The following is a 13765-nucleotide window of genomic DNA, read 5'->3' on the forward strand; positions in this document are numbered from 1 at the left end:
CTATGTTAATGATATGCCAGTAGGAATTGACAGTTATATGAACACGTTTGCGGACGATACTAAGATTAAGAGGAGCGTAAAGAATGTGGTTAAGGTCTTTTTAGTATAAGAAAGGAATGGAAAAGGACAACTGAAAGGTAAAGGGGAGAATAGCCCCCTTTCTGTCACCCCCGCAAGCCCCTCGTCATCCCCCCCAGGCCAGCCACACAACCCCAGGGGATTAAAAAGTAGATTAGCATATGTGAAGACTGCATAAGGGAGAAAAGCCCCCTCTTGTGATTTATGCTAATGATATGCCAGTAGGAATTGACAGTTGTATGAACATGTTTGTGGACGATACTAAGATTATGAGGAGTGTAAAGAATGTGGAAGATTGTAACAGTTTGCAGGAAGATCTTGATAAAATATATGAGTGGAGTAGAGTGGCAGATGGAATTTAATATAGACAAGAGCCATGTTATGAAAATGTGAAGAAGTAGATACAGACCAAACAGGGATTACAGACTGGCTGATGAGAAAATGAAAGAGACCAATGAGGAGAAAGACTTAGGAGTAACCTTGCAAAACACTTTGTCACCGGAGAAACACATTAACAAGATTTTTTGGAAAACATACAACATGCTTCAAAATATTGGCCTTGCATTCCACTACCTAGATGAAGGAATGATGAAGAAGATGTTATGTACCTTAATAAGACCCCAGTTAGAATATGGAGCATGTGTCTGGTCACCGCATATGAAGAAAAATGTGAAGAAGATGGAAAGGGTACAGAGGCTGGCAACAAGGATGGTACCAGGACTCAGGGACTTAGACTATGAGGAAAGACTGAGGAAGCTGGGACTGACCACATTAGAAGAGAGAAGAACAAGAGGAGACATGATAACTATGTATAAATTGGTGAACAAGATTGACATACTGGATAGAGAGTTGATAAAGGTGACCACAAGTAATTATCTCCGAGGACATGGAAAAAAGCTAATAAAGGACATCTGTCTAAATGACGTGAGAAAATACAGTTTCCCGCATCGTAGCATTGATAAGTGGAATAAACTGAGCAGTCATGTCGTTGATGCGGTGTGTGTCAATCAGATGAAAGAGAGATATGACAGGAATGGACAAGGAGACAGGACACAGAGAGCTTAGATCAGCCCCTGTAATACACACACACACACACACACACACACACACACACACACACACACCTGACAAGCGGGTCATGGAATACTGAGGAGGTGTGGGTGTTGTAGGCCGCTCGGACCGGCCGGTACTCAAACTCCTTCATCTCCCGCTGTCCTCCATCTCCTGCAGTTTTGAAGGCATGTACACCGGCTTGATGTACGCCGGGGGGTATTGGCTGTACCTCGCCCCCCCTGCCACCCTTGCCAAGCCCCCCATCACCCCTGCCAGGCCCCCAGTCATCCCTGCCAAGCCCCCGGTCACGCTCACACCGCCCACACAAGCAACATGACCCCTGGGGATAAAAAATTTGGTTAAGGTCTTTTTAGCATAAGAGAGGACTGGAAAAGGACAACTGAGAGGTAAAGGGGAGAATAGCCCCTTGTGTCATCCCAGCCAGCCCCCCGTCACCCCCCAGGGCCAGCCACACAACCCCGGGGGATTAAAAAGTAGATTAGGGTCATTTTAGCATAAGAGGACTGGAGAAACCGTTTTTATTGATTCATTTTTTGTATTTTTAAGATTATTGGCTAAGGAGGAACATAAAAATGACAAAAATAATACAAACTAGCCCTACTCCGGTGCCAGTCCCCTTACAGAGCCGAGAGAATGAGTTAAATATTAAAATAAATACCACACACACACACACTTTTACCCCCCTCAAAACTCATATAAATACTAATAACTACACAATGGCACTCCACACACACATGCACCAATGCCACAGGGCTCACCAGGCACTGCTCACCGCCCCCCATGACCGCCAGGGGCCTCGAAATCATTAAATAAGACACGTATCCCGGTGGCCATTAGTGGTTGTGGTGGGGCATCAACAATTCCGCCTTTTCAACGGGTATTCATTTACATTATTATTTTTATCTTATTTTCTTTATTTTTTCGTGTTTCTTTTATTTTTTCTATGATTTTTTAAGCTTTGTATTTTCTTCCCTTGTTTTTATTGTATTTTTGTCTTTTTTTTTTTTTTAATGTATTTTTTGACATCCTCTGACACTCAAACCACATAAAACACTCACAAACACACTCAAAACCTCATGTAACACTTTCAAACACCAACAAACACACCCAAAAATCTTAAAAAAAAACACTATTACACACCAAAATAACCTCTACATACCCAACACACACCCAAAACACTTAAAACACTCAAAACTAACCCAAAACACACTCAAAACCTCATGTAACACTTTGAAACACCAACAAACACACCCAACAAACTTTAAAAACACTATTACACACCAGAATAACCTCTACACACGCCCAAAACACTTAAAACACTCAAAACTAACCAAAACACACTCAAAACACCATGCAACACTTCAAAACACCCATAAACACAACCAAAACTCACTAGAAACACACAAAACACACCAAAACCACCTCAAAACACCCCAAACACATACCCAAATCACTTAAAACACTCAAAACTAACCCAAAACACCATGCAACACTTCAAAACACCAATAAACCCACCCAAAACTCGCTAAAAACACCCAATCTACACCAAACAACCTCTACACACAATCAAACCACTTAAAACACTCAAAACTAACACAAACACACACAAAACACCATGCAACACTTTCAAACACCAATAAACACACCCAAAACTCACTAGAAAAACCAAATCTACACCAAACCAACCTCTACACACACCCAACACACGCGCCACATACCAAAACAACTTCAAATCGTCCTAAAACACACTTGAGACACCATACACCACCTTAAAAGCCTGCCAAACACGCACACAACTCACTACAAACACCCATTATACACCCAAATCACTCCCACACACACCCAAAGCTCTTCAAACACTCAAAACTGTCGCAAAATACATGATAACCTCTCAAAATGCCCCAAACACACTCAAAACACACGCCAATACTCAAACACACTTTCACACCACACTCAAGATACGTCAAATATGCCTCAATACATCCAACGCACACTGAAAACATACTTATAACACCTAAAACACTCTGCAACACTGCCAAACACACTTAAAATACCCCAAATATACCCACCACTACACCAAAAAGCATTGTAAAGAACGGCAACATTACAAGGGTGACTTACCTAAATGTTGTGGCTTGACTCCTCCTCTTCTTCCGCTTCCCTTTCTCATTCCTCCTCCTCTGTTTCCCTTTTTTAGTCTTTCTGTTGCTTCCATCTACACGCCTGAGCCTAGAAACACACCACAACACTCAGAAAACACTAGATATTAGGCAAAATATTGAGGAAGTGGCTTGGCAGCCTTGGCTGGTCCTCCTCTTCCTCCTACTTTTCTCCTTCCTTCCTCCTCCTCCTCCTTTATTTCTCCTTTCTTCTTCCTTCTACCATTATTATCTACACACCAGAGCCCTGAAACACACGCAAACACGTAGAAATCACTAGATATTAGGCAAAATACTGACGAACTGGGCGGCTGGGAGGGAGGGACGCCAGCCCAAGGCCTGGGCTGTGACGTCACAGAATGCGCGGGACCAGCGGAGACTCGTCTAAATTACGTAAATAATTTGAAAATTGACCCATAGAAAAAACGAAGCCACGGCCGAATGCTTGACATTTTACGACTGTGTACAAACTTTAACTAACATCCACAACATAAAAACATCTCCTGCCTAACTAGTTTGAAAGAATTGTGTAAATTAACTATATTATAAATTATAAAATCATTTGCACTCATGAAACTCAAAAACGTCCACCCATTTCCACTTTATATTTATTTTGAAAAATATTAGACAATATAAACTCTCTTCTCAGGCGTCCAACAGTTAGCTAGAACCAGAAGTGAACCAATGAAACTTATTTATGTCAAACAAAACCATTCAAATCCAAACTCATCAAAAACTCTTGTCAAGTCCAGCCATTTTCACTTGGCGAGTATTTTAACACACTTGACACAGTCTGAGCTTTCTTTTAAGGCATTGGACACCGAGTTAGACCGTCAACCAAAAACGTAATTAAATCAAATACAAAATATAAAACTTACGTTTAACGGGACCAAACACCATTTCAAAGTCCACATATTTGACTCAATGGGTTGATTTCACGCCTAAATCAGCACAGACGACTCTTTGCCACCATAAAGGCCCACTTACACCTTCAAATAAAAAAACTCAAAATAGCAGATGGAAAATTTGGCCGTTGAAAAGACATTTACACACGCCATAAAACACCACTAAACGCCACATATTTACCGAACTCTGGCGCGGAACACTCTTCAAACACAACGCAGTATTTATAGGAACCATAAAAACACACCATGGAAGCGTAATATTATCATTAGCAAATATGTGAAAAAAGTATTGAAACCTGCTGGTGGCCGGGGAGGCGGGGACGGGGAGGAGAGCGGAGGGGGCCGGGGGGCTGGCTACATCTGGGGAGCGGGAGGAGGGAACAGCCGCGGCGGGGGCTTTGAGTCCATATGTTGCCTTTATCAGCTCACCACAACAAAATGAAGCTATGTCAGGAATAAGTGACCACGAAATAGGAATTGTCAGACTGGTGGCTGTATTGTGACACATGTTTGGCTGAAGGAAGCAAGTCACATCTCCTAAAACTTGCCTCTTTACTGCAAAACACACTCAGAACACCTTGCAACACCTCAAAATGCCCCAAAACGCACTAGAAACACAAAAAATGACGCAAAACACACTCAAATGCCCCCAAACACACCCAAAACTTTTACCAATCGCCTTCCTCAACACCTGGGCACAAGTCACACTGTTTTCACTCTCACTTGTAAACCTAACCCAAGAAATAAGTGAACGGCCTCAAACGTAGCTCACACCTGAACGGAGGGCGCTGTGGAGGGTTGTGGTGAAGGTGGTGATACGCTGACACCTTGTACTGCTGCCTCACTCACTGCTTGGTGCTCCTAAACACTGCACAGAATATCCACTTATGTGTGTGTGTGTGTGTTTGTGTGTTTGAGTGTGTTTACGAGTGTTTTGGGTATATAAGAATGTGTTTGGGGCATGTTTGTGTGTGTGTGTGTGGTAAGACTGAAGACTAACACTGAACACCACCACGGCTTTATAAGAGTGTGTTTGTGGGTGTGTGTCTGTGTGTGGGTGTGTATGGCTGTGTTTACGAGTGTTTGAGGTATATAAGTGTGTTTTTAAGGATGTATGGCTGTGTATGGGTGTGTATGGCTGTGTTTACGAGTGTTTGAGGTATATAAGTGTGTTTTTAAGTATATATGGCTGTGCATGGGTGTGTATGGGTGTGTGGCAAGATAGGACACACCACCACCACCACCGCCACCACCAACACAACTGGCGGTCCCGGTTGACGTGTAGGGGCGGGTGTGTTTGTGAAGATAGTCCTTAGTATAAATGTGTATAATAACTTACTAAATCTATTATTAATGAGACACTACTTGTATAAATTGCACATATTGATTTATTCTTTATTTTTTTCATCTTTTCTTTTCGTTGTATTGCCCTGCTGTGGTTATAGAAAGGCTGTATACATGAAACAGCTTCTACGTTTACAGGGAGTGTTTTGATATAGCGCGGGAAAAGGAAAGAGAAAACGAGATATTTGAAAGGTACACTATGATATTTCCCTCGTTCTCTATTTGTATCGCCTCTTTTCTTGATCTATGAGTATTTCTGGCAATATACCACAGTGAACTGATAACAAGTAAAGGAATATACACATCCTGTCTTACAAATTTGCTCGATATCTTAGAATATATTACCAAGGAGTTAGATGATGGAAATAGCATAGATGTTATATATTTAGATTTTAGCAAGGCGTTTGATAAGGTACCGCATAGGAGGCTAGTGTACAAATTGAGACTACATGGGATAGGGGGTAGGTTAGTTGATTGGATTAGTGATAGGAAACAGAGAGTAGTATTAAATGGGGCAATGTCTGAGTGGAAGGAAGTGGTTAGTGGGGTACCCCAAGGATCAGTGCTAGGACCTCTTCTTTTCTTGGTGTACATTAACGATTTAGATATAGGAATTAGTAGCAAAGTACCAAAGTTTGCAGATGATACTAAGATAGCATGTGCAGTACAGGGTGAAAAGGACAATTACAGAATACAACGAGACCTGGACAGGCTGATAGCATGGGCAGACAGGTGGCAGATGGAGTTTAATTCTAAAAAGTGTCAGGTTATGCATTTAGGTAAAGACAACACAAACTTTAACTATGAGATGGAGGGATGTTGGCTAGAGGCAGTAGAGGAAGGAAAGGATTTAGGAGTAGTGATAGACAGGACTACGAAATTTTCAAAGCAATGTTTAGAAGCAAGAAATAGGGCAAATAGGATCCTGGGTTTTATAAATAGAAATGTTAGTTATAAAAGTAAGGAAGTGGTGCGTAGCTTATATAATTCCTATGTTAGGCCCCATTTAGAGTATTGCATACAGGCCTGGTCACCCCACTATAGGCAGGATATCAACATGTTAGAAGCAGTTCAGAGAAGAGCAACTAGGATGATACCAGCATTAAAGCGCCTGGAGTATAGAGATAGATTAAAGGAATTAAACATGTTTTCATTTGAGAGGAGATGTATAAGAGGGGATATGATAGAGTTATTTAAAATGTTCTCAGATACAAACTACATAGATGTGAGATCTTTCTTTACCTTAGAGGAGGGAAGTAGGACTACAAATCATGGCAGGAAGATTAGAAAGCAAGGCTGCAGGTTAGATATAAGAAAATATTTCTTTAGTCATAGGGTGGTAGACTTCTGGAATGCATTGCCAGAGAGGGTTGTAAATAGCACTAGTTTGACAATGTTGAAAAACAGATTAGATAAGCACTTCAATTTATTACATTTACAATTATGTATAGCACTGCATGATAGTTTTTATAAGAAATTTACTATAGTTAAACAAGACATGATCCCCATGTATGGGGATCACAGATTGTAGAGGAATTCGCTGCAGGACTTAGCACTGTTAATGGGCCAAATATTTAGAATTAGTATATAATGTATTGTGTACTTGTAAGTGTATCTTTAAGTACTGATGACCAGGTTGCTGTGCGACTCATACAGGAGAACCTGGATGGGCCCTGGTGGCCCTGCGTTATAATATTATTTATGTTATCTTATGTTATATGAAGCAGTTTTTGTTATCAGTGAGTGTTATTCCTAGATATTTTATTTTGTTTGTTGTGTTAGTTTTTGTGTGTGTGTGTTGTGGGTGTTGCTTCTTATTAAAAGTGATGATGTTACTCTTGTCTGTATTTATTGTGAGGCCTGTGTGGTTGCTTAGGTGAGTTAATGTATCTCATCCTGCACATTTCTTCCTCTGTCCTTGTCATGAGTAAGCCGTCATCTGCATAGAATAAAGCGCTTCATTTGAAATTTTCATCTGGGTAACCCCCTTCCTCTTGTCTTTGGTCCATTACAACACAAGTGAATAATGCAAACAGTGCAGTGTGCAGTGTGCACCTCTGTCTAATGCCACTAGTCACAGCCATGCTGACTGCTTTTCCTCCTACTACTTTGCCCACTCATTTATTGATTGCAATCATTTCTCACTCAAACTTTTACATGGAATAGCGCCAGTCATTCCTTTCTCTGCCTGCACTACCATAACAAACCTGGACTTTGCATTATTTACCTAAAAAAGTGAAGGATAGTGAGAATTAATGTCCATATCGTGTGGGAGTGTGCAAGTAGAATTGAGGTACTCTCAAGTTTGAAATATTGGATAAATGTTGCATTATAATCCTTCCTTCCTTCCTTCCTTCCGATAACACAGAAACCTTGTGAACTTTTCCCCCTGACGGTAAACAGCCTTAAAAGGCAGTATTTTTTTTTTTTTCTCTCTTTATTCCCGGCGCGACATTGACTTTGCGACTTGGTCGTTGCCTCATAATTAAGAACCTAAGGAGGGGAGAATAAGGTGCACGAGGCCGCCAGGCCTACACGTGGCAGTCCCTGTGTGTTTAAAGCTTCCTAATTCCATGTATGATCCCATCCATGAACTTATCTAATGTTCTTTTAAAGTTCCCTTTTGACTCAGCCCTGACTACATCTCATGCGACTGCAATTAACTTGGTGACTATTTTTAGCCGACTTGTCACCACAGCCCATACATGTAGACTGTGTCTATCGTAGCTATAGATAGGCACTGCATGTAGCAGGTGTAGCCACAGCAGGTGGTGTTAAAAGTGGCCATGCAGTGTGGGGTGCATGGCGCTGTGAGTGTGGCAATGTTATCTGGCAATGCCTTCCAATCGTGTGTGTGTGAATGTGGTGTGATCGCAAACCATTTCCCTCTCAGTGGAGTGACTAGATATAGTGAGTCACTCCTCCACTCTCCACTGATCCATCCTCCACTGCCTCCTGCTTTTCAAAGTCCCGCGCCAGAAAGGCCGCGGGGCGGCGCGGCGTGGTGGCGTGGGCGCCACTTGGCCTTGGCCGTCCTCACTCCTCAGCAGTGGTGACTGGTGGTGAGCGGCGGTGTGGTAGTGGCGCGGGTTTGGGCGGCGTGGTGCCTGGACCCTGTTGTGACCAGTGACCACCAGCCCGGCAAGACACTGCCGCCGCACCCACCCTCACCCCTGACCCCTGAGCCTGCCACGCCACCGTCAGGATCCTCTGTAGGTGGAGAGTGAGACGTGCAGCAGCAGCAGCAGCAGCAGGAGGCACTGCAGCACACGGAGTGTGTGAACCAAGCGGGCCGCACTGTGGGGCAAGCCTGGCAAGTCAAGCCCAGCCTCCAGCCAGCCAGCCAGCTTTGTGTGGGGCGCCCGCCCGCCCACCACCCAGCCAGCCTGCTTTGTGTGGAACGCCCGCCCGCCAGCCATCCTTGTGTGGGGCTCCCACCAGCCAGCAAGCCAACCAGCAGGGAGGCCGTGATCTGCGGAAACCGCCACAGCACAAGCCCCCAAGGAAGCAGTGAGCCCAGCAGGTGAGCAGTGCGGGATCGTTTTAGTAGTAGGTAGTTGGGCAGTATCCTAATATACACGTCCCGCCCGCTGTATATTATTTATATCCTGTTTTAATCTCTCTTGCACCATTTATTCTCTCTCTCTCTCTCTCTCTCTCTCTCTCTCTCTCTCTCTCTCTCTCTCTCTCTCTCTCTCTCTCTCCTCTCTTGTCTCTTGTCGAGCATGGCTTCTTGTATGTGGCGTCAAAACAGCTGGGTGGAGGAGCTGTGAAGGTGGAGCTGGGAATGAAGGAGGGTGGGCGGGACATGTACCTTGAGAGAGTGCCGTTGTTTGTAGAGGTAGCAGTGTTAGCGTGGTGAGGTCACTCTTCTTCCTCACCAGTCTCAGTTGCATCTTCCAACCAAACTAACACTAAAAACGACAAGTAAAGCCTCTGGTGGGTGGCTAATCCTTCTGCCCCTTGTTTCATTTGTAAATAAACAAATCAATCAATAAAACACCAGAAACCTGTCAGCAAAATGTTCAGAAATTGTTGTTTGTACCTCGTTAGGAACACATTCTAACTGAGCACCACCTAACCCAGCATGACCTGACCTCACCATAACCAGGGTACTAATGACAGAGTGGGCATTGTTGCCTGACACCCGAGACCAGACCAGACCAGACCAGACGACACCAGTCTGGTCTGACACCAGTCTGGTCTGAAGACACCAACTTATTGCATCCGCTGACACCCTTGCATGTCTTAAGGAGCACACCATTAGCTGACAGCCTGGCCACTGTGCTGGTTTAGGAGCACACCATTAGCTGACAGCCTGGCCACTGTGCTGGTTTTGGAGCACACCATTAGCTGACAGCCTGGCCACTGTGTTGGTTTTGGAGCTGACAGATGTAGTGTGTGTGTGTGTGTGTGTGTGTGTGTGTGTGTCAGGCCGAGGCTGAGGCAGGAAGCCCCTCGCTGGCTGTGTGGTGATGGCCTCCTCTATTACAGGTGCCAGGTTGGCATCCAGCGACGGGACTCCCTCTGTGCATCCTCGGTGCAGCCCAGGGGTTCCTGCAGGACCAGCCGCAGCAAGGAGCAGTGTTGCAATGGAGGGTGTGAGGCCAGGCAGCAGCAGCAGCAGCAGCAGGAGGAGGAAGAGGAGGAGGAGGAGGGTAAACAGCCAGGAGCAGAGGGCAACCCCAGGCATGAGGACCTACACTTGTGACCACTGTGGGAAAGTGTGCTCCACCAAGGCTGCCATTGCCAGACACATCCTCTCCCATGCCGGCAAGACAAGGCTGAGAGGCAAGAGTGGCCCCACTGAACACACTGGCGGCAGGACCTACACTTGTGACCACTGCGGGAAGACATTTGCAAACAAGAGTGGTGTTGCCTCACACATCCTGACCCAGACTGGGGAGAGAAAGTTCCAGTGCCTGGAGTGTGGGAAAAGATTTACCCAGAAAGGTGATCTTAACAGACACATCGTGACCCACACTGGGGAGAGAAAGTTCCAGTGCCTGGAGTGTGGGAAAAGATTTATCCGGAAAGGTACCCTTGACAGGCACATCCTGACCCACACTGGGGAGAGAAAGTTCCAGTGCCTGGAGTGTGGGAAAAGATTTACCCAGAAAGGTGATCTTAACAGACACATCCTGACCCACACTGGGGAGAGAAAGTTCCAGTGCCTGGAGTGTGGGAAAAGACTTACCCGGAAAGGTAACCTTGACACACACATCCTGACCCACACTGGGGAGAGAAAGTTCCAGTGCCTGGAGTGTGGGAAAAGATTTACTGGGAAAGGTGATCTTAACAGACACATCCTGACCCACACTGGGGAGAGAAAGTTCCAGTGCCTGGAGTGTGGGAAAAGACTTACTAGGAAATGTGATCTTAACAGACACATCCTGACCCACACTGGGGAGAGAAAGTTCCAGTGTCTGGAGTGTGGGAAAAGATTTACCCGGAAAAGTGATCTTAACCAACACATCCTGATCCACACTGGGGAGAGAAAGTTCCAGTGCCTGGAGTGTGGGAAAAGATTTACCCTGAAAAGTAATCTTAACCAACACATCCTGACCCACACTGGGGAGAGAAAGTTCCAGTGCTTGGAGTGTGGGAAAAGATTTATCCGGAAAGGTTGTCTTGACAGACATATCCTGACCCACACTGGGGAGAGAAAGTTCCAGTGCCTGGAGTGTGGGAAAAGATTTACCCAGAAAGGTACCCTTAACACACACATCCTGACCCACACTGGGGAGAGAAAGTTCCAGTGCCGGGAGTGTGGGAAAAGATTTACCCAGAAAGGTATCCTTGACACACACATCCTGACCCACACTGGGGAGAGAAAGTTCCAGTGTCTGGAGTGTGGGAAGAGATTTACCCACAAAGTTAGTCTTGATACACACATCCTGACCCACACTGGGAGGAGACCTTCTGGAGGAAAGAGAAGAAAATGAACAAGTGGCAGGTAATCTTGACACACACACACACACACACACACACACACACACACACACACACACACACACACACACACACACACACACACACACACACACACACACACACACACATCCTGAGCCACACTGGGGCTTGTACAAGTACAAACTAGGCTCACCCTGAGTGTAGGAAGAGAGAAGGAAACAGACACAGGAGGATCTGCTCTGAGCCACCTTGGAAAGACAAAGTGCAGCAGAGGATCAGCCATCAAAGAGAAGAAATGTGGCAAGTAACAACCTTGGTGCCAGACCAAAGCCACACAAGGAACAAGGAACCTCCTCAAGAAAACACACACAGTGACAGGAAGGTGCAGCGCAAGGACAAAATGAGAAAAGGACCATGGGTCAGGATACGTCTCCACTAGGACTGGGTAGTCGGGAAAGCAAGCGGACTGACGAGGGGGTAATGGGGGTGAGCGTCCCCACACCAGACTGACCCACGCGTCGTCAGTCTGCTTTGCACTATGTATGAAACTCCTGTAGTTTGTCTCACACACACACACACACACACACACACACACACACACACACACACACACACACACACACACACACACAGCGACTATTTCTAGAATGTGTTAAGTTTTGTAAATAAAAATCTCTAACCAAAATATTCTTCAATTTTTATTTATTTACCCACATGATTATCTTTTTCTCTCTCGGTGTCTATCTTTGAAGTCCTCGGAGATGGTCAAGACTCCAGCACCAAGCAGCCTGTCCGTCAATGGAGGCACCAGTACTCTCAATCATTCACTCCTTCCACTGGCACACTCTGCAACTCCCTGCCTGCTTCTGTACTTCCACCTTCTCCATCACCTTCCACTGTCCTGTGAAATATAAAGTACCTTGTCACCTGTCCCTGTCTTCCTAAACTAACCTCACCACATCATCCTACCTTGCCTTGCCTTGCCCTGCCTTCCCTATCACCCCACCTTGCCTTCCCTTCCTTCTATTGCCTTTCCCTGTCTCCCTTCACTGCCTTACCTTGCCTTTGAGTTATAAATGACCTACCTTGTCTTCCTGTCCATCTAACCTAACCTAACTGCATTACTTTTCCTGTTACTGTATCTTGCCTTGTGTTTCCTAGTTGCCTTTCCCTGTCACCCTTCACTGCCTTACCATAAACAACGCCTTATCATTTGGTCCCTCTCCTAACCTCACCTCAACTAACTTAACCCCATTACTTCAATCACTACCCTACCTTGCCTTGCCTTCAAATAAATACTGCCTCATCACCTGTTTCCTGTCCACCTAACATAACTTTAACCTAATCTACACTGACTTCACTGCATTATTTCCTCTCGTCACTCCCTTGCCTTGCCTTGCCTAGAGATAACACTGTCTAATTATCTAACCTCATCTATATTAACTTAACCTCATTTAAACTTATCCTCATTATTTCTTCTATCACTACTTCACTTTGCCTTCCTAAGAGATAAGACTGCCCAATCATGTCATCTGTCCATTCAAACTAACCTAACCAAACCCCATCACTCCTATCACGATCTTGCCTTCCCATCACTTGCCTGTTGCCCAGCCTACTTCCCCATCACCTGCCGCACTGCCTGCCACTCCTCCGGGGACAGAGGCTTGAGGGAAGTGCCGACAGTGGCTTGCTTGTGTTCTAAGTCATTGAGGAGGTTGACTTTGGTGTGCAGGCCGTTGCGAAGGTTGTTGATCTCACTGTCCAGGTGTTTCTGCTCTGTGGGGGGAGGAGACAGGGAGTTGATGGAGGAAAGAGAGAGAGAGAGAGTGTACAATGATAGAGAGAATGTTGATGAAAGAGAGGGAGAAAGGGAATGTTAATGTGAGAAGGAATAGGAGAGAGGAAGGATGAGAGAGAGAATGAAAGACAAGGAGAAGAGAGGAATTCTACCAAGACATCTTTAAGTTTCAGGTTTTTTCAAGCATTTTAGACCCCAGCAAAGTTTCCCCAACCAGACCTCTCTCCCTCCTACCTTTCTCAATGCTGTTCTTCACAAAACCCGTAGGCATCCGCAGAAACATATTGCCCACACATATCCACATGCGGGAGTCACCAGTCTTGCCAGCCCCACCATCACCAGCCAGCTGCCTCAGAGCTTCCCTATTGGTGTTCCTGACGGTCCAGTGTGATGATCTCCTGCCGGTCACTCAGTATGTCCTCCGCAGCTGCCTCCACCTCCTCCAGGTACTGCTGCACTACCTCTGGACTCTTGGCCATGCTGTCTGCTTGGGT

General features: G+C 45.3%; 2 protein-coding genes and 1 pseudogene across 4 annotated transcripts in view; 1 reads left to right on the forward strand and 2 right to left on the reverse strand.

The window, feature by feature from the left end:
- The window catches only part of LOC123509170 (28S ribosomal protein S7, mitochondrial-like), a 5192-nt gene extending 3181 nt beyond the window's left edge, over positions 1-2011 (reverse strand). Inside the window, 3 exon segments of the mRNA XM_045263355.1 lie at positions 1203-1284; positions 1287-1471; positions 1911-2011. Of these exon segments, the coding sequence (XP_045119290.1) occupies positions 1203-1284; positions 1287-1419 (215 nt within the window). The 5' untranslated portion in view covers positions 1420-1471; positions 1911-2011.
- A 6559-nt stretch (positions 2012-8570) lies between these two features.
- On the forward strand, positions 8571-12162 carry LOC123509168 (gastrula zinc finger protein XlCGF57.1-like). 3 transcript variants are annotated; one of them, XM_045263353.1, is made up of 3 exons: positions 8571-9083; positions 10055-11525; positions 11590-12162. In XM_045263353.1, the coding sequence occupies exon 2, from the start codon at positions 10153-10155 to the stop codon at positions 11503-11505; it is 1353 nt and encodes a 450-aa protein (XP_045119288.1). In that variant the 5' UTR covers positions 8571-9083; positions 10055-10152; the 3' UTR covers positions 11506-11525; positions 11590-12162. The 3 variants fall into 3 exon arrangements, with proteins under 3 accessions (XP_045119288.1, XP_045119289.1, XP_045119287.1); XM_045263354.1 differs by having other exon boundaries at positions 10055-10446; positions 10615-12162; XM_045263352.1 differs by having other exon boundaries at positions 10055-12162.
- LOC123509171 lies at positions 12159-13765 on the reverse strand (annotated as a pseudogene).

The sequence above is a fragment of the Portunus trituberculatus genome, chromosome 26 (assembly GCF_017591435.1).
Source record: "Portunus trituberculatus isolate SZX2019 chromosome 26, ASM1759143v1, whole genome shotgun sequence".
Lineage (NCBI taxonomy): Eukaryota > Metazoa > Arthropoda > Malacostraca > Decapoda > Portunidae > Portunus > Portunus trituberculatus.

Bases quoted from the DNA above. Each gene is read 5' to 3' on its own strand.
- LOC123509168 (XM_045263352.1), top strand. From the start codon at position 10,153: ATGGAGGGTGTGAGGCCAGGCAGCAGCAGCAGCAGCAGCAGGAGGAGG.